General features: G+C 40.7%; 1 protein-coding gene across 1 annotated transcript in view; it reads right to left on the reverse strand.

Moving 5' to 3' along the window:
* Positions 1 to 21,029, reverse strand: part of LOC121385071 (ADAMTS-like protein 3) — a 104,000-nt gene that overhangs the window by 60,486 nt on the left and 22,485 nt on the right. The window contains exons 2-3 of the mRNA XM_041515610.1: positions 3,821 to 3,991; positions 1,002 to 1,235 (exon numbers count right to left, since the gene is read on the reverse strand). Of these exons, the coding sequence (XP_041371544.1) occupies positions 1,002 to 1,235; positions 3,821 to 3,991 (405 nt within the window). The remainder of the gene's footprint in view (positions 1 to 1,001; positions 1,236 to 3,820; positions 3,992 to 21,029) is intronic.

Here is a 21,029-nt window from a genome sequence, read left to right on the forward strand (position 1 = left end):
AAAAAATAAAACCTAAACAAACAGACAAGGAGCGAGATGGAAATGTTTTATTTAACGACGCACTCAACACATTTTATTTACGGTTATATGGCGTCAGACATATGGTTAAGGACCACACAGATATTGAGAGAGGAAACCCGCTGTCGTCACTGCATGGGCTACTCTTTTCGATTAGCAGCAAGGGATCTTTTATATGCACCATCCCATACAGGATAGCACATACCACGGCCTTTGATGTACCAGTCGTGGTGCATTGGCTGGAGCGAGAAATAGCGGAATGTGAGGCAGGCAGTATTGAGACAGCAACCTCGGTGGTGTCGTGGTTAAGCCATCGGACACTCAGAGCGAGTTTTAACGACTCAATGGGTAGGTGTAAGATCACTACACCCTCTTTTCTCTCACTAACAACTAACAACTAACATCACACCCACTGTCTTGGACAGATCGCTGAGGTGTGTGCCACCGACATATATTGGATATAAGCTCAAAAATAAGTTAAAATGAAATTAATGAGACAGCGAAAGAGACTACTGAGGCAGTGAGACGGACAGTAGTGAGACACAGTGACACAAACATTAGTCAGACAACGAAAAGGACGGAAGAGAAACAATAGTGATACACATCAATTATCAGAGAAACAAGACGGTAGTTATATAATAGTGAGACAGACATTAGACAGACAAGAAGACAGACAGTAGCGGAACACAGTGAGACAAACCTTAGTGAGATTGGCATCAGCGAGACAGGCAAAAGGGAGATACACAGTATTAAAACACAGCGAAAGAGACAGAACTGTCAAATGAGATGGACAGTAGGGGACAAAGAGAGACAGAATGTAGTGAGACAACTAGAAAGGCAGAAGCGAGACATAGTGAGACAGGTAAAAGTGACAGAGATAAATTATGAGAAAAACAGAAGATAATAGTCAGACACAGACGCACATTAAAGGGACAAGGAGACAGTTTAATATATATATATACAAAAATATAAAACCTTCTTACCCAGCAGGTTCCGTTGATACACATATCCAGTCTGTCCTCGGAACATCTCGTGCCATCTAGAACTTTTGGCGCAAGCCGAGCAAGAGTTCTCGGACCTTCCGCCACACAGTAGAGGGCGCATGGATTCTTCCGGTCTCTGTATGGCAGCCATTTATAGTATTTCCCGCCATACGGTTCATTATTATAAGCCTCGCACTGCTGGCGCCTAAAGTCACGTGCGTCCACTGGGCAGGGCTGTAGGACGATAAACACAGATCAAAATACATGTGTAATATTACAGTATTGATGAAAATGTCGTCTTCAGTTTCACCGATTTATTCCGATTTCAAAGTCAAAGTTACATACATTTAAGTTGAGTGATCAAAAAGCAAAACTATGTGTGTTGTGTCTATGACAATGATGCATGGATAGGCCTAGTGGAGGACATTTGGGATGAGCATGGTTACTAGTCTATTCAATCACATTTATGCAGCCACATGGATCAGCCAAGCTGTTTTATTGGCCTCGTGATGAGGATAAGTGTTGGATTAGTGAAAAGGAAAAGGACGTCTTGTGTGTGATTGAAACACCCTCTCTGGCTAATTCAAGGAGAATGTATAATATCAGCAACGGTGACATCAATAGAATAGCAGGAGTTTGGAGGAAGTGGGTAGTTGATGACTGATGCATCCAACATGCATTAAACAATGTTTAATATGTGCAAAACCTATATTATTGCCTCAGGTATGCATACTTTGATTGAATATTGCTGACTTATAATACCTCTAGATTTTTTACATGTTGTTACTAACATCTTGGGCTATATTTCTGACTAAAAGTCATTTCAAGGTGAGGTGATCTACAAGGTCAAATTCAAGGTCAAACAAAAAGCCAAAAGGTCATGAACCCTTGACATGGTCCTATACTAAAATCTGGATTCCATATGGAATTCACTTTCCGGCAACACCAACATTATGAAGATCGGCCTACTGGTTGCTGAGATACTGGGGTCTAAAAATTGGGTCTAAAGTATTGGTCCGATGAAGCTAAAATGTTATACTATATTTAGGTGTTTGAGACCAAAACAAACATGTATACCAATTTTTATCAACATCGGAATTCTGATTCTTAACAAGAAAATGTTTTGGCACGGTATTGACGGTGTGCACCTAATTCGTGAGTAATGTTATGCTAGTTTCAGACTGTCATCTGCGAAGAAGAAGTTGGCCAACTCGACAGTTGCGTTGTAATTTCCCCCAACTCCCAACTGGTGCGCTTGGATTAACAACTAATGGGTTGTCCGACGAGAATCGAGTTGTAGGAGCGCCCAAACTAGCAACTTGACAGTCGTAGAACTCGTGACAGCAGAACGTGGGCCAACTTTGTGCTAGAAATTGGTAGTCTGACCCTAGCATAATGGGTTATACGACGAAAATCGAGTTGTAAGAGCGCCGAGACTAGCAACTGGACAGTCGTAAATTTCATAAAAGCAGAAAGTTGGTCTAGCATTAAATTAACTACATTCAAAGAAATGAATTAAGGGCCATTAGATATATTCAGCACTTTTATTTATACATGTATATGGTACAAAATACGTTGTTTTTTTTCGTTGTTTTTTTCTTCAGTTTTACAGAACCGATCGTTGTGGCAAGGCGCCGACTAGAAAACTTGGCTTTCGTAACAAAAAATTCCAGTCGATAAAACCAAGACCAGTTAGTTCGTCTATGGATGGTTGGGACGTCTTCCAAATTAAACAGAGGCTCGCAAGAATGAAACAGGCCGTGTACGATTTCGTTTGTTACCATTTCTTTCAAGCGCTCGCTTGATGAGCGGTCGGGTTGGGATCGATCCCCGTCGGTGGGCCCATTGGGCTATTTCTCGTTCCAGTCAGTGCACCACGACTGGTATATCAAAGACCGTGGTATGTGCTGTCCTGTCGGTGGGATGGTGCATATAAAAAATCCCTTACAGGACACAATATTTCGCGAGAACCGTTGTTCTGTTCACATGTCGGTTACGCAACTTTAAAATCACGTGAACCACCAATTGGTTACAATTAATTTCTAAAATTAAAAGTACCCTATCAGAAATCAAGTGTTTTACAGTTAGGCAGGTCTGACTCATCAGTTACTAGAATTATATTCACGTAACCGAAAAATCGGTTACCTAAGTAAAACTCACGTGAACCGATTTTCGGTTACCTAAGATTTTGAAATATTGTCGTCTGCCTTACTACTAATGGACAAATGTAGCGGGTGTCCTCTTAAGACTATTTGTCAAAATTATCAAATGTTTGACATCCAACAGCCGATGATTAACAAATCAATGTGCTCTAGTGGTGTCGTTAAACAAAACAAACTTATTCCATCTAATACATAAAAGTGAAACCCTGTACATATAGAATTAAGTTTTCAGAATTTGATTTGATTAATTAATCATCGGCTAGTGGATGTCAAACATTTGATCATTTTGACTCTTAGTCATCAGAGGAAACCCGCTACATTTTTCCTAATGCAGAAAGGGATCTTTTACATGCGCTTTACTACAGACAGGAAAGCACATACCACGGCTTTTCTCGTTCCAATCAGTGCACCACAACCGGTCAACGGCCGTGGTGTGTGCTTTCCTGTCTGTGGGAAAGTGCATATAAAAGATCCCTTGCTGCTAATGGAAAAATGTAGCGGGTTTCCTCAGATGACTACGAGTTAGAATTAACAAGTGTTTGACATGCAATAGCCGATGATTAATTAATCAATGTGATCTAGTGGTGTTGTTAAACAAAACAAACTTTTTTCTTTCTTTCTTTCTTTTTCTTTCTTTCTTTCTTTCTTTGAGCTTACCTCGTTGTTACAGGTCGCGTACCGGATGCTATCTCCTACACACTTTGTTCTGAATCTGTATCCTCTCGTACACTTCCGGAGCTGGTAGGTGGCGCCACCATCGCATGTCCGTGAGCATGCGCTCCACGCTGACCATTTCCCCCAGCGATCCGCGTGGACGACTCCAGACAGCTACAAGTGTAGAATAAAGGAATCCATGTACTTCTGGGTTACAGACAAAAACAATGTAGTAACTAAATTGTAAGACACAATAGACAAGCACCTGTCGCGGTTTGAGAGACAAGGACTGAGATGTGGAGGTAGTCAGTGAAAGTTGAAAGATAGGAGTTGCTATCAGAAAGATGGAATTCAAAGGAGAGAAAGAAAAGGAGCAGTGGGATTAAAACAAAAAACAAACAACAACAACAAAACCCCACAACAATAAATTAATAAACAAACAAACCCCCACGAAATCGTAAAATAAATAATTGCATTAACAAAACTAGTTAATTGCTTGTTTTAGACAAATAATCTAGAATCTGGCACAAATCTAAATGAGAATGACATTCAGTCGCTACGCTTTTCAAGGAAAGTTCAAAATGAGAAGAAACTCGTGACATGTTTCCAGTAATAATACCAAGTTTGCTACTTACAGTGGAGATTATAAACTATTAGAAACACTATTTCTGAACACAGAAACATTGTAAGACTTCAAAAACTAATATCATTTACAAATGTTGATTTGCGGTCGTTTTTCATGTGAGCGATTTTCGTAGAAATAAAAAAACAAAAAACAAACAAACAAACAACAAACCAACCCAACAACTAATAAAGATTCTTTATTCAACATTTTAACTAATTTAAAAAATCAAAATACAAAAACATTCTAACGTTCCATTCATTTTATTATCAAATCATTTACTTATAGGTGTATATTTCGATTGTAAAATGTCAACTAGAAATATTAGAAACGGTGACAAATTCACGATGTCGAAACTAAACATAAGTAATTCGGGCACGTTCGCTAGATATTATCGCATCCGCGATAAACCTATTGGCGACGAGTCAGGCCAGGATTACTGTTTGTACAGGTTTAACACCTAGACTTAAAACTCAGACATAATAGGGTCGAGTCCTCAGTTATAGCCAAGGTAATTTGAAAAAATATAAACCAAGCATAAATTTGAACAGCAGATGCAAAGAAAACACTTCTGTTCTGTTAGTATAACAAATTGCTTCTGAATCCCCCACCCCACCTCTCTCTCTCTATGTCTATCTCTATCTCTCTATCTCTATCTCTATCTCTATCTCTATCTCTATCTCTATCTCTATCTCTATCTCTATCTCTATCTCTATCTCTATCTCTATCTCTCTCTCTCTCTCTCTCTCTCTCTCTCTCTCTCTCTCTCCCTCCCTCCCTCCCCCTCTCCCTCCCTCCCCTCTCTCTCTCTCTCTCTCTCTCTCTCTCTCTCTCTCTCTCTCTCTCTCTCTCTCTCTCTCTCTCTCTCTCTCTCTCTCTCTCTCTCTCTCACACACACACACACGCTGAAGTGTCGTCATATTTGCAGGAAATTATGTAGGGGGAGCACGTATTCTTAGATCGTTCATTTATTAAAGGGTGTACATAACCAAATCAAATCCCATATATGACAATAGTAACATATGTGGGTATTTAAAACTGCTACACGCAGCGTTTCAATCGACACCAATGATATAACCAGAGACGTATTTGAGTATTTAGCGCCCCATGGCCACTAATATTTTGCGTCCCCTCTCCACCCCCCCCCACCCCCCCCCCCCCCCCCCCCCCCCCCCCCGCCCAGTCGGCCTGTGCACTAATACGGCCAGATGAAAAAAAAACAAAAACATTTTATCACAACAAAGACTCTCACGTTTATCACCAACGGCAGGACTGGTAGCCTTAACTGTGGGATGAAAAGTTACACCTCGATATTTAACCCACTCAGATACTATCTGGTGTACGGCCACCTATAATTACTGAATCCGGGTCGTTTCGCCCTTATTCCTATTCGACCCCGAATCGTTTCGCCCTTATTCCCGTTCGCCCCGAGTCGTTTCAGGCAACCTAACAGGCAACAAGGTTGTAGACATAAACGTAAAGTCCGATACAAAATGTGGACAACTACAATAAATTACTCCTACCTTTATTTTTCGTTAGATTTTACCCACATTTTGTCCAGACAGAAATCTTGAAAAAACAATCACAATGGCATGGATTCCACATACTAGATGATATCCATGTCACCTGTATCGACTTCGCTGAGATCGCCTAGGGCAAAAAGCATGTAATTTTGTGCCGGCTGCCATTTTGACTTTTTATGGAATATTCGACAAGAGGGGTGAAAGGATATGACTTAATCTAACAACCGTTGAATGTTATAACATGTTATGTTATAAATGCAAATGTGATGACGTCATATTATTTTATTATTATTAATATTATTTGTTTGTTTAAAGATAGCACTAGAGATCATTGATTTTATATTAATATTTTAGAGTCTTTCACCCCCCCCCCCCCCGAAGAGTATTCCATAAAAAACCCAAAATGGCAGACAGCAAAAAACTGCATGTATTTAAATGTAAACTGAAGCAAATGGACCTTTTAATATTTCATCATAAATCTTCTTCAGCATAGATGTAAACATGACACGTCAATGGATATTACAGAGGCCAATTTCGCAAATTTGAAAAAAAGCGCCCCCCCCCCCCCCCCCCCCCCCCCCCCCGACATACACACACCAAAGCACTTTATAACTAATATGTCCTATCGACAATATCATTGTGTAGGCTAGTCTTTGTACTTATTAATATAAAATACATCAGGCCCGTAGGAACTGGGATGGTGTGAGGGGAGGTGTTCTTTAAAATATTGCACATAATAACATATACATATAAATGGTGTTTATGGTTGATAAAGGGTTACAAATTGATAACCTATATCTGATTTGCAACTAGAGTCACGTAAACAAATTTATTCATCATTCACAAACATAAACATGAGGGCGAAACGACCCTGTATAGAGGGCGAAACGACCCGGTATGGGGGCGAAACGACACGGGGCGATCGGGAATAAGTGCAAAACGACCTGATACCATAATTACTTCACCTTTGACACCCAGGTTGCACGTTTGACAAATACCAGATCATTAAACAATACGCTGAGGTGTATTAAATACATGTCCCTTTCGTTTTCTGTTTTAGTGGTCGCTTTATAAACTAAAACATGGGCGTACATAGGATTTTGAAAAGGGGGGGGGGGGGGTTCCAAAATAGATTGCAGAGATATTGGGCATATATTTCTATGTTAGATATCAATGTCAGATATATTCAGATAATAAATTATATAAAAAATAGCGATTCAGGGTGGGGTGGGGGGTTCGGTCGAACCCATCGAACCGACCCCCCCCCCCCCCCCCCCCCCCCCCCCCCCCCATGTAAAATACTGTTCATATGTATGCAGCAGTTAGTAAATAATTAGATTTATGCTGTCTAGACGGATGCCAGAGCTTGGGACCACGCCAAGCGTGCTTCACCGGACTGAACACAAAGCGTGACCTTCACATCATTTACTTGGTTCATACAAGACCACTTTGTACCAGCAGCGGTGGTTTTTTAATTTATTTATACATGTATTTATGTATATGTGTGTGTGTGTGTGTGTGTGTGTGTGTGCGCGCCCCACACTTTTTGGCACCTTCCTAGTATTGTTATATTTAATTTCTATGTCTACGCGAAATACAGCGGTGAAAAAATATCTACAGGTGTGGTATTACTAGGAGCAAATCCCCGTACACCTGTGAAAAAGAAAAAAAGAAGAAAAAAAGAAGACCACACGGTGTAACGCGAAACCGCCAAAACGTCGCTTAACCGACGCTCTTTAGACCGAACTCCAAACACTTGTTGCGCGCCAAAAAGTACCAGATACTAGTTACCAAACCTTACCTCCACACAAACGAAAATGATCGTCTATTGTACCTACTTTTTCGATACCGGATTTTCGTGATACGAGATAAGGTATGGTATGTATAGTAGCACTCAACCTTAATCCATTTTGACATAATGATCTATGTAGGTTAATATGTTAAGTAGCGAAATATCCTCATTTTTTTTGTCAGCAGCACCCGCCGGCTCATTGGGGCCCGTTCACGTAGATAAAATTCCGCGGCAAATATCGGTAACACGAGTAAAGCTCATTGTAAATAGCCTTTCTTTGCACTAATTCAATTAGCGCTGTGCGATCTTCTGTGCGAACAAATAGCTTCCCACCTGGGCAAAACTCGATAGCTTTATGGGACACATGGGGTCAGCGACAGGGTACAATTGATAAAAAGTTAGCGAGGGTTATCGAGACGTATGGTGCGGTATGATAATACAACTTTCGTGGTCATACTAGTATTCTGTTGCGGGCCGTTTTACGTGTGCCCGTTGTTTTTGTTTTGTTGTTTTTGTTTGTTGTTTTTGTTGTTTTTTTGGCACGGCGGGGGAGAGGATGATTCTGTGGTTATCAATAGGAGTGTTTTTATATGAGCGGCGCGGGTTGCGGAAGCGGCATACGTTTCAAAAAGGGATTTCCAAGTGGTGCGGGGCCCCATTCTTTCAGCCAAGCAACTAAACCCCCATGTGCGTCTACTGAGGGATGAAAAACGCGGGGTGTGTGTGTGTGTGTGTGTGTGTGTGTGTGTGTGTGTGTGTGTGTGTGTGTGTGTGAAACGGAATCTGTCGAAGGATCAAACTGATGGAAGCAGAGATGTAACGCTTTTAGTCATTCAGCTGATAGGGTTTTTTTCTCGTTACAACCAGTGCACCACAACTGGACAAAGGCCATGGTATGTGTTTTTCTGTCTGTGGGAAAAGTGTATATTATAAAAGATTCCTTGCTGCATTAGAAAAATGTAGCGGATTTCCTCTCATGACTACGAGTTAGAATTATCAAATGTTTGACATCCAATACCCGATTATTAATTAATCAGTGTACTCTAGTGGTGTCGTTATACAAAACAAACTAATTGTTTTTAACTTGAACTGACAGTTTGCTTTTTTGTTTAACGACACAACTAGAGCACATTGATTTATTAATCATCGGCTATTGGATGTCAAACATTTGGTAAGTTTGATCTATAGTCTTAGAGAGGATATCTGCTACATTTTTACATTAGCTGCAAGGGATCTTTTATATGCGCCATCCCACAGACATGATAGCACATACCACAACCATTGATATACCAGTCGTGGTGCACTGACTGGAACGAGAAATAGCCTAATGGGTTTACCGACGGGGATCGATCCCAAACCGACAGCGCATCAAGCGAGCGCTTTATCATTGGGCTACATCCCACCCCTGGACAAACAGTGAAGACACAATACTGGACAGAGGGCGGGTCGTAGACCTGTGGTGAAGCGCTCGCCTGATGCGCGATCAGTCTAGAACAAAGTTATAGCAATACTCAGAACAGTGCGTAAAGTGGTTTACATCGTTTCTATGCATGTACATACATGGGTGTCGAAAATAAAGAACCGAACCCCGTCTCATTCCAACCAGTGCACCACGATTGGTATATCAAAGGCTGTGGTTAGTGTTATCCTGTATGTGGGATAGTGCCTAACAAACTAAATCGCTTGCTACTAATGGAAAAATGTAGCGGGTTTCCTCTCTGAGACTATGTCAGAATTACCAAATGTTTGACAACCATCAGTGTGCTCTAGTTATGTCTAAAAACAATACAAACTTTAACTTTTGAATGAATACACAATAAACAGGTAGATGAAAAGAATAGTTGCCCCTTAGAAAAATATGAAAGAAATGTCCTTTTAATTAGACTAGTGTTTGGGCCTAACGTTCAGTGAATGTGATATGATATAGAAAACGAAGGTCTCACGAAGCGTTCGGCCTCACGAACATGCCCCCAGCTTATGCAAGTTACGTTCTCTGTTTTACGTCCTAATTGCGTCAATGTCTTTCTTTTTAATTTGTGTTTAGCTCCTTCCAACTTATGCCTCATGCTGAAACACATAAAACAAACAACCTCTTATTAATTCGATGGACGCTTCTAAATGGCTCCCACCCATAATACTTGAGTGTCCGTTGGATACCATTTATCTCACAACGAGTTGTTTTAAAAGGTATCTAACGAGCGAAAGCGAGTTTGATACGTTTTTAAACAACGAGTTGTAAGGTAAATGGTATCTAACGAACACGAATGTATTATTCTATTTATTACATATCCTCCAAAACCAGGTTTAAAGCACATTTTGACATCTTTTTCGACTAAAAGTTCTTTATAGCCCTTGCATTTACGCGTCAGAGACAAATGATTGTCAGGTTAACTGTACATCACAGTGTAATCGATTTCGATCGTGCTGTTTTTTCATGGGATGCGTGGCATTGGTGACCTGGTCATCATCTAGGAGCAGACAGTCGTATGTTTTGAAATTGTTAACACACGTACATGTCACGTGTGTAAACAGGTACGTGCATGTGTTATACAAAATAACGAACAAGAAATTTAAATAAAATATATTGTCCTTTCTTTGTATTATCCGCCCCCCCCCCCCCCCCCCCCCCCCCCCCTTCACCTTATCATCGGCCCTGGATTTCGTCAATGTCGAAGTCAGTGGTTGTGGCCAGGGTGCTCATGCCTGATACTTTAAATAATATTTTTTTTATTATTATTATTATTATTTTATTTTTTTTATTATTATTATTATAATTTTTTTTACTAATTTCTCCTTTTAGATTTACTAGCCCAAGGCGTGTAAAATTAATTAGCGTAATATTTTTTTTTGACAGGCATGTAACACTAGTGTGGCATTAATCTGTTGAAGCGAATACAATAGCCGTCACATTAAAGAATGAAACCTGTTTCGTCATGTTTTGGCTTATTGTCCAGCGAGTGTTACTCAATATATGTAACACATCAGTGAGACTGCAGGCCTAAACCAAATGATATATCACTGGCGCCAGGTGGGTCTCCGGCTGTATCTGTGTGTGTGTGTGTGTGTGTGTGTGTGTGTGTGTGTTGTGTGTGTGTGTGTGTGTGTGTGTGTATGTGTGTGTGTGTGTGTATATATGTGTGTGTGTGTGTGTGTGTGTGTGTGTGTGTGTATATATATGTGTGTGTGTGTGTGTGTGTATGTGTGTGTGTGTGTATATATATGTGTGTGTGTGTGTGTGTATGTGTGTGTGTGTGTGTGTGTGTGTGTGTGTGTGTGTGTGTGTGATGGTGGTCGGGTGTCAACCCCACCTGCATAAGTAAAAAAAATTCTCAATATATGTTCCGGGGTAGCATGACCCCCCCCCCCCCCCCCCACACACACACACACTCCATAAACTCCGCTCGCCAAAGTCTAGACTCCACCACTCCTGCTAATGAGCACTCCATCACACGATTCACACCGTGGTCCCTCCCCAAATATGGGTTCCCCCTATATAAAATTCTGGATCCGCCAATGTGACATAATATATTATGAAGTATACACCTCACCTGAACAACATACTGGTTTAATATGAAATGCATCACTCATGCGTCAAGTTGCACAATGCAGTTATTTAAAGAATGTCGGGCAATAAATAACAGAAATACAATAATTGGGCGCCGGTGTCGTAATAGTTGATATGAATTGACGACAAGGCGGTGGTGGTGGTGGGTGGTGGTAGGTGTCACGGTGAGTATGTGGGTGACACTTAATTCTTATCTTATTATATGCCTTGTTGGACTGCTACATATTTATCTTTGTGCATAGATGGTTTACATAAAAGTTTATTTTGTTGTAAGTGCTGGTCCATAAGAAGGGTGTGTGCGTACGCGTGTGTGTGTGTGTGTGTGTGTGTGTCTATTATAATAGTGTGGAAGTAAATGTTTTTGGACTCAAATGGGTGACACACAGACACCACCTATTGTTTCTACGGGTCTATGGTGGATATATAAAAACTTGCCTCCCGACCCCTTCTCCATACGATTATTTCTTGACCACCCCTAAGCTAAACAACTCACTGATAATACAAGATGCATAACGCATACTTCAGGTTGTATACAATACAGCTATTTAAAGAATGTCGCGCAATAAATACAACGTCACAGGTGGCGGGAGGAAAAGCAACGATGGGGTGGGGGGGGGGGGGGGGGGCGTGTTCAGCTATAAATTAATTTGATTTTCAGCTGTGGGCAATACATTAGTTTCATTGTTGGGGAAACGCCCCTCCCCCCTTGATTCTGACGCCTATGGACATTGTAAACACAGTTATCCATAAGCATGTATCTAATCAGGTGAGTGTGCAGAACATTATGTAAAGGATCTAGACTGTGGCGAAAGATGTGTTTAGGGGGTTCAGGTTATGCTCTTACCGGAAAATATATTTTAAAGAAAAGAAAATCCACTTAGGGTGGGGGTGGGGGTGGGATAGTGTCCTTAAATTTTAAGCAAGGTTTTGCGGTCGGAACCCCAATCGGTCCCAGAAAGCACTTTTAAAATATTAATAAAATGATTAGATTTAGAAATTATTTCAGTAATATGGGACTTAAATCTAAGATTATAGTCAAATGTAACACCGAGGAATTTTATTTTATTGACTTGGGCAATAACCGTTCCATTTAGATTTAAGTTTAATTTTGCCCGGGAAGGAACTAGTTTATTATGAAAGAGTATACAAACAGGTTTTTTTAAAGAGATTTTGCCCAAGATTGTAAATTATTAATATCCTTTTGGATAAAACGTTTAAGTGTGCTAACCATGTGACCGGCTCTCCAAAATCCCACCCTGCACATATAGCTGGTAGGGGCGGGACGTAGCCCGGCGATAAAGCGCTCGCCTGATACGCGGTCGGTTTAGGATCGATCCCCGTTGGTGTCCCATTGAGCTATTTCTCGTTCCAGCCAGTGCACCACGACTGGTATATCAAAGGCCGTGGTATGTGCTATCCTGTCTATGTGATGATGCATATAAAAGATCTCTTGCTACTAATGGAAAATGCAGCGGGTTTCCTCTCTGGGACTAAATGTCAGAATTACCAAATGTTTGACAGCCAATAGCCGATTATTAATAAATCAATGTGCTCTAGTGGTGTCGTTAAACAAAGGACAAACAAACAAATATAGCTGATAATAAAGAGATATTTGAAGAATGCAGTAGACAGAGCCTAGAAGACGAATCTGCACATATCCATGTAAAGACCGCTTCAATTGGAATATGAAACTTTAACAACCACCATAGGGGGTCAGCTAATGAAATGAAGGGCCCCTGAGGATGGTTAATTCTACTAAGTTCCTAATCTGGCTATAAATATCAGCTGAAGCAGTCTGTAATAATGGGGTCGCATAGCACCTGACGCCTTAAACATGATTAATGGTGACTCAAACCCTCCCCCCTCCCCTCACCGTCCCGCCTATTACGATGGTTCAAGTGTCGCCTGCGGATTTTGATGTAGCGGTTTACGTTCATACATATTTCACATACGATTTTGTCGTCTGCTCGAGTCTCGCCCAATGTGACAAGCACTACTGTTACAGGGTATAGAAGATGTTAGATGTATCATGCAGAATGAAAGTTAAAGTGACCGACCCCAGTTTTTTAAAACACTACTGCCTCTTGTTTCCTTCCTTATTTTCACTATTAGAGCCGTTTTGTTAATTAAAACCGGCCTCGGTGGCGCAGTGGTTAAGCCATCGGACTACAGGATAGTAGGTACAGGGTTCGCAGCCCAGTACCGGCTCCAACCCAGAGGGCTCAATGGGTGGTTGTAAGCCCACTACATCATCTTCTCTCTCACTAACCACTAACCAACTAACAACTAACCAACCCACTGTCCTGGACAGACAACCCAGATGTTTGAGGTGTGTGCCCAGGACAGCGTGCTTAAACCTTATTTGGATATAAGCACGAAAATAAGTTGAAATGAAATGAAAAATGATAATTGAAATCAGACATTGTTTAGATTTTGTTGTTTAGATTTTGTTGTTTAGATTATCCATCTGCGTACATCCGAAGTGTTTATGGTGATCCTGGTATTTCCTTCCGACGCCATATAACAGTAAATAAAATGTGTTGAATTCGTCGTTAAATAAAACATTTCCTTCCTTCCTGGTATTTCTAATATCACGAAAAACACTTTTCAAATTAAAACAGGACCGCACATACCTCTGAGAATTAACAGTTATGGAGACGAGCTCTTGTGCATTTTAAGGAGGATTTCCCAGTTTCAATACCACATCTTTGTTTCACAGTATTATCAATGTTTTCAAATAGCTTACAGGTTTGTAGATTAACCAAACCTAGTGTCCATTATCATGGGTTGAAAGTGGCATCTGCGACGTTTAAGTTTGTTTTGTTTAACTATCCACTAGAGCACATTGATTAAGTAAGCATCTGCTTTTGGATATCAGACATTTAGTAATTCTAACATAGAAATGGAGTAAACCTTCTACTTTTGTCCCCTTTAGCAGCAAGCTAAAGGTCTTTTAAGTGTACTTCCCCAGTCAGAACGGTCTTTGATAACTGGTTCAACAAAGGCCGTGGTTTGTGCTATCCGGCCTGTGGGAAGCGCAAATAAAAGATTCCTTGCTACTAATCGGAAAGAGTAGCCCATGTAGTGGCGACAGCGAGTTTCCTCTCAAAATCTGTGTGGTCCTTAACCATATGTCTGACGCCATATAACCGTCAATAAAATGTGTTGAGTGCGTCGTTAAATAAAACATTTCTTTCTTTCTTGTTGGTACATTACCTGCAACAAGAAATAGCCCAATGGGCCCACCGACGGCGAGCGTTGTGAGAGCTCCTCCGAATGGGCTATATCCCGCCACGCACACCTGTTGCAGACGACAAGCCGTTACGGACTGTTTAACCGTTTTACAATTGTTTTTATTGCCCGCAGCCGTTCAAGAACATCGTCTAAAACATCCCCGAGCGAGGAAGAACACGTATACGTTGACAACATCCATTAAAGTTAACCTGTACACTGTGGATATCGTGGATACGCGTCTGTCTCGTTACAACAGGTGATGTCCGGGTTGAATCATGCATAATTCGCTGTTGATGCTGGTATCATAAACAGATGCTGACACCTTGTAAAATGGCCGCCTAAGTTAATGTTAAACTTTGTTTTTTGTTTAACGACATCACTAGAGCGTATTGATTTATTAATCATCGATTAATGGGTGTCAAACATTTGGTAATTTTGACATAGTCTTAGAGAGGAAACCCGCTTCATTTTTTTTCCAATTTCTAGAAAGGGATCTTTTATATGCACCATTTTATATGACAGGATAGCACATACAACGCCCTTTGATATACAAGTTGTGGTGCACTGATCGGAACGGCAAATAGCTAATGGGAATCGATCCCATATCGATCGCGCACCAAGCGAGCGCTTTACCACTAGGATACGTCCCGCCCGGCATTATAAAGAGACGGTGACACCTTGTAAAACGTCCGCCGGATTTAAAGTTAAAGTGGCTATTGCTCTTTTCTAGCCAGTGCACCACGACTGGTATATCAAAGGCCGTGATATGTATTACCGTGTCTATGGGATGGTGCATATAAAAGATCCCTTGCTACTAATGGTAAAATGTAGCGGGTTTCCTCTCTGGGACTATATGTCAAAATACCAAATGTCTGAAATCCATAAGAAATGAATGTGCTCTAGTGGTGTCGTTAAACAAAACAAACTTTTTAAAAAGTGGGGATTTTTTTTTAACGACACCACTAGCGGATATTGTTTTTTTTGGTTGTTGTAATTATCGGCTATTGGATGTCAAACAAATGGTAATTGAAACAAGAAATCTTTAGAGGAAACCCGTTACTCGGTTTTTTTTTCATATTAGCAGAAAAGAATCTTTTATATGCACTTTCCCACAGACAGGACAGCATATACCACGGCCTTTTTTATTTACTAGTCATATGACACTGACCTAGAAAGAGGGAAGAATGTTTTCACTGAGGGGTTTCGATTCTACCATTGAAACTGAAGCGTTTTTTTTTAATTCGGGCAAAAACGATGGAGACATTCGAGAATATTGAACTTACCTGAAACGTTTTCACCATGAATTTCCATAATTCTAGTCACATTATCAGTTGTAATTCGTGTGAAAATGCTCAGTGATTCGTTTACAACTCCATATAGCTGTTTGGTAGTAACGCTAATATGAATCGAGGCATTTTCGTTTAATTTGGGCAACAATCAGCCTGACACCCTACCCACCCCCAGCCTCCCCTACAAAAATGGGACACCGTACACCCGTAGCTAAAGTTCTAAACAAGCATTATTCCCGTACACCCACAGCTAAAGTTCTAAACAAGCATTATTCCCGTACGCCCGTAGCTAAAGTTCTAAACAAGCATTATTCCCGTACACCCATAGCTAAAGTTCTAAACAAGCATTATTCCCGTACACCCACAGCTAAAGTTCTAAACAAGCATTATTCCCGTACACCCGTAGCTAAAGTTCTAAACAAGCATTATTCCCGTACACCCATAGCTAAAGTTCTAAACAAGCATTATTCCCGTACACCCACAGCTAAAGTTCTAAACAAGCATTATTCCCGTACACCCGTAGCTAAAGTTCTAAACAAGCATTATTCCCGTACGCCCGTAGCTAAAGTTCTAAACAAGCATTATTCCCGTACACCCGTAGTTAAAGTTCTAAACAAGCATTATTCCCGTACACCCGTAGCTAAAGTTCTAAACAAGCATTATTCCCGTACACCCACAGCTAAAGTTCTAAACAAGCATTATTCCCGTACACCCGTAGCTAAAGTTCTAAACAAGCATTATTCCCGTACACCCACAGCTAAAGTTCTAAACAAGCATTATTCCCGTACACCCACAGCTAAAGTTCTAAACAAGCATTATTCCCGTACACCCACAGCTAAAGTTCTAAACAAGCAGTACGCCCACAGCTAAAGTTCTAAACAAGCATTATTCCCGTACGCCCACAGCTAAAGTTCTAAACAAGCATTATTCCCGTACGCCCACAGCTAAAGTTCTAAACAAGCATTATTCCCGTACGCCCACAGCTAAAGTTCTAAACAAGCATTATTCCCGTACGCCCACAGCTAAAGTTCTAAACAAGCATTATTCCCGTACACCCACAGCTAAAGTTCTAAACAAGCATTATTCCCGTACACCAGTAGCTAAAGTTCTAAACAAGCATTATTCCCGTACACCCACAGCTAAAGTTCTAAACAAGCAGTACGCCCACAGCTAAAGTTCTAAACAAGCATTATTCCCGTACACCCACAGCTAAAGTTCTAAACAAGCAGTACGCCCACAGCTAAAGTTCTAAACAAGCGGTACGCCCACAGCTAAAGTTCTAAACAAGCATTATTCCCGTACGCCCACAGCTAAAGTTCTAAACAAGCATTATTCCCGTACACCCACAGCTAAAGTTCTAAACAAGCAGTACGCCCACAGCTAAAGTTCTAAACAAGCATTATTCCCGTACACCCACAGCTAAAGTTCTAAACAAGCATTATTCCCGTACACCCACAGCTAAAGTTCTAAACAAGCAGTACGCCCACAGCTAAAGTTCTAAACAAGCATTATTCCCGTACGCCCACAGCTGAAGTTCTAAACAAGCATTATTCCCGTACGCCCACAGCTAAAGTTCTAAACAAGCATTATTCCCGTACGCCCACAGCTAAAGTTCTAAACAAGCATTATTCCCGTACGCCCACAGCTAAAGTTCTAAACAAGCATTATTCCCGTACACCCACAGCTAAAGTTCTAAACAAGCATTATTCCCGTACACCCGTAGCTAAAGTTCTAAACAAGCATTATTCCCGTACACCCACAGCTAAAGTTCTAAACAAGCAGTACGCCCACAGCTAAAGTTCTAAACAAGCATTATTCCCGTACACCCACAGCTAAAGTTCTAAACAAGCAGTACGCCCACAGCTAAAGTTCTAAACAAGCATTATTTCCGTACGCCCACAGCTAAAGTTCTAAACAAGCATTATTCCCGTACACCCACAGCTAAAGTTCTAAACAAGCAGTACGCCCACAGCTAAAGTTCTAAACAAGCATTATTCCCGTACACCCACAGCTAAAGTTCTAAACAAGCATTATTCCCGTACACCCACAGCTAAAGTTCTAAACAAGCATTATTCCCGTACACCCACAGCTAAAGTTCTAAACAAGCAGTACGACCACAGCTAAAGTTCTAAACAAGCATTATTCCCGTACGCCCACAGCTAAAGTTCTAAACAAGCATTATTCCCGTACACCCGTAGCTAAAGTTCTAAACAAGCATTATTCCCGTACACCCGTAGCTAAAGTTCTAAACAAGCATTATTCCCGTACACCCACAGCTAAAGTTCTAAACAAGCATTATTCCCGTACACCCGTAGCTAAAGTTCTAAACAAGCATTATTCCCGTACACCCACAGCTAAAGTTCTAAACAAGCAGTACGCCCACAGCTAAAGTTCTAAACAAGCATTATTCCCGTACACCCACAGCTAAAGTTCTAAACAAGCAGTACGCCCACAGCTAAAGTTCTAAACAAGCGGTACGCCCACAGCTAAAGTTCTAAACAAGCATTATTCCCGTACGCCCACAGCTAAAGTTCTAAACAAGCATTATTCCCGTATACCCACAGCTAAAGTTCTAAACAAGCAGTACGCCCACAGCTAAAGTTCTAAACAAGCATTATTCCCGTACACCCACAGCTAAAGTTCTAAACAAGCATTATTCCCGTACACCCACAGCTAAAGTTCTAAACAAGCAGTACGCCCACAGCTAAAGTTCTAAACAAGCATTATTCCCGTACGCCCACAGCTAAAGTTCTAAACAAGCATTATTCCCGTACGCCCACAGCTAAAGTTCTAAACAAGCATTATTCCCGTACGCCCACAGCTAAAGTTCTAAACAAGCATTATTCCCGTACACCCGTAGCTAAAGTTCTAAACAAGCATTATTCCCGTACGCCCACAGCTAAAGTTCTAAACAAGCATTATTCCCGTACGCTCACAGCTAAAGTTCTAAACAAGCATTATTCCCGTACACCCGTAGCTAAAGTTCTAAACAAGCATTATTCCCGTACGCCCACAGCTAAAGTTCTAAACAAGCATTATTCCCGTACACCCACAGCTAAAGTTCTAAACAAGCATTATTCCCGTACACCCACAGCTAAAGTTCTAAACAAGCATTATTCCCGTACACCCACAGCTAAAGTTCTAAACAAGCATTATTCCCGTACACCCACAGCTAAAGTTCTAAACAAGCAGTACGCCCACAGCTAAAGTTCTAAACAAGCATTATTCCCGTACGCCCACAGCTAAAGTTCTAAACAAGCAGTACGCCCACAGCTAAAGTTCTAAACAAGCATTATTCCCGTACACCCACAGCTAAAGTTCTAAACAAGCATTATTCCCGTACACCCACAGCTAAAGTTCTAAACAAGCATTATTCCCGTACACCCGTAGCTAAAGTTCTAAACAAGCATTATTCCCGTACACCCACAGCTAAAGTTCTAAACAAGCATTATTCCCGTACACCCACAGCTAAAGTTCTAAACAAGCATTATTCCCGTACACCCACAGCTAAAGTTCTAAACAAGCATTATTCCCGTACACCCACAGCTAAAGTTCTAAACAAGCATTATTCCCGTACACCCACAGCTAAAGTTCTAAACAAGCATTATTCCCGTACACCCGTAGCTAAAGTTCTAAACAAGCATTATTCCCGTACACCCACAGCTAAAGTTCTAAACAAGCATTATTCCCGTACACCCACAGCTAAAGTTCTAAACAAGCATTATTCCCGTACACCCACAGCTAAAGTTCTAAACAAGCATTATTTCCGTACACCCACAGCTAAAGTTCTAAACAAGCATTATTTCCGTACACCCACAGCTAAAGTTCTAAACAAGCATTATTCCCGTACACCCATAGCTAAAGTTCTAAACAAGCATTATTTTCTTTCCTTCCATCATTTACAGGATGCTGATAAACACACTCCATCACATGCGATTCGCCCGCACACAAACAGAAACAGATACACACACTTACAAATATACACACATACACTTACATGTACGTACATAACCATAGACACATAAACATTCTCACAAATACACTTACACTAGTACTCACGTACTACAAGTATTCACCACGGAAATACACAGTTAAAGAGTGAATGGAAGTTACATTCTTCGTTTGCAGTACACAATACATGTACACCTGTCGGAGTTCATTTAATAATCATCAGCTATAGGATGTCAAACATTTGGCAATGCTGACACGTAGTCTTCAGAGGAAACACGTAACATTTTTCAGTTAGTGGCAGCAATGGATCTTTTTATGCACTTTCCCACAGGCAGGACAGCATATACCACGGCCCGAGACACCTTTATTTACAAGCTAATTAAAATTAGCTCCACTATTATATGTGGATCTAAAGACAGCCAGTTGGAGCTCATGTCCACCAATCAAAACCTTACTTGCAGAATCATGCCAGTGATTTGAAAATAATTTGAAAACATTCCGAATTATCCTGAGGGTATACGACATGTTTCGTGTGAATTACGAATGCCTTAAAACATGTTTTATTTTATAAAATAAATAATTTGTAATGTAAAACTGAAGACTGATTTAGTTTTTAGTTTTTTTAATAAATAAATAATTTGTAATGTAAAATTGAAGACTGATAACCCATCCCGTACGTATTTGTATCGTTCGCTGTACCACGACCACTAAAATAGACTCGCCCGATATTTTTAGAATTTGTATGCTCCCAAATAACGTTATAAAAGGCGAAGTGTGATTGGTCAATATTTAAATTATTATTTACAGACGAAATGTTACCTGGACATTGGAGACTACGCAGTGTTGTTAGCAATCTGATTAAAATTAGTTCTACTGGTCTAAATAAGGCATTCGTAATTCACATGAAATATGTCGTATACCCTCAGGATAATTCGGAATGTTTTCAAATTATTTTCAAATCACTGGCATGATTCTGCAAGTAAGGTTTTGATTGGTGGACATGAGCTCCAACTGACTGCTGTTAGATCCAATTTTAATTATATTGCTTTATTTACTTCTGGACGAACAATTAACTCCGCATTGCCATGAAGATCTCCCAGCCCAGCATGCTTAGCAAATTGAGAGGATTTCTGTAAATAGTTCTTCCGAGTATTTGATAATTTCCGTATTCGCTCTGACGTTTGATCTCGCGCAGAGCACGTGCGGAATGCCGCCACGAGCCCCAGGCACGTGCAG

The sequence above is a fragment of the Gigantopelta aegis genome, chromosome 2, assembly GCF_016097555.1.
Source record: "Gigantopelta aegis isolate Gae_Host chromosome 2, Gae_host_genome, whole genome shotgun sequence".
NCBI classification, from domain to species: domain Eukaryota; kingdom Metazoa; phylum Mollusca; class Gastropoda; order Neomphalida; family Peltospiridae; genus Gigantopelta; species Gigantopelta aegis.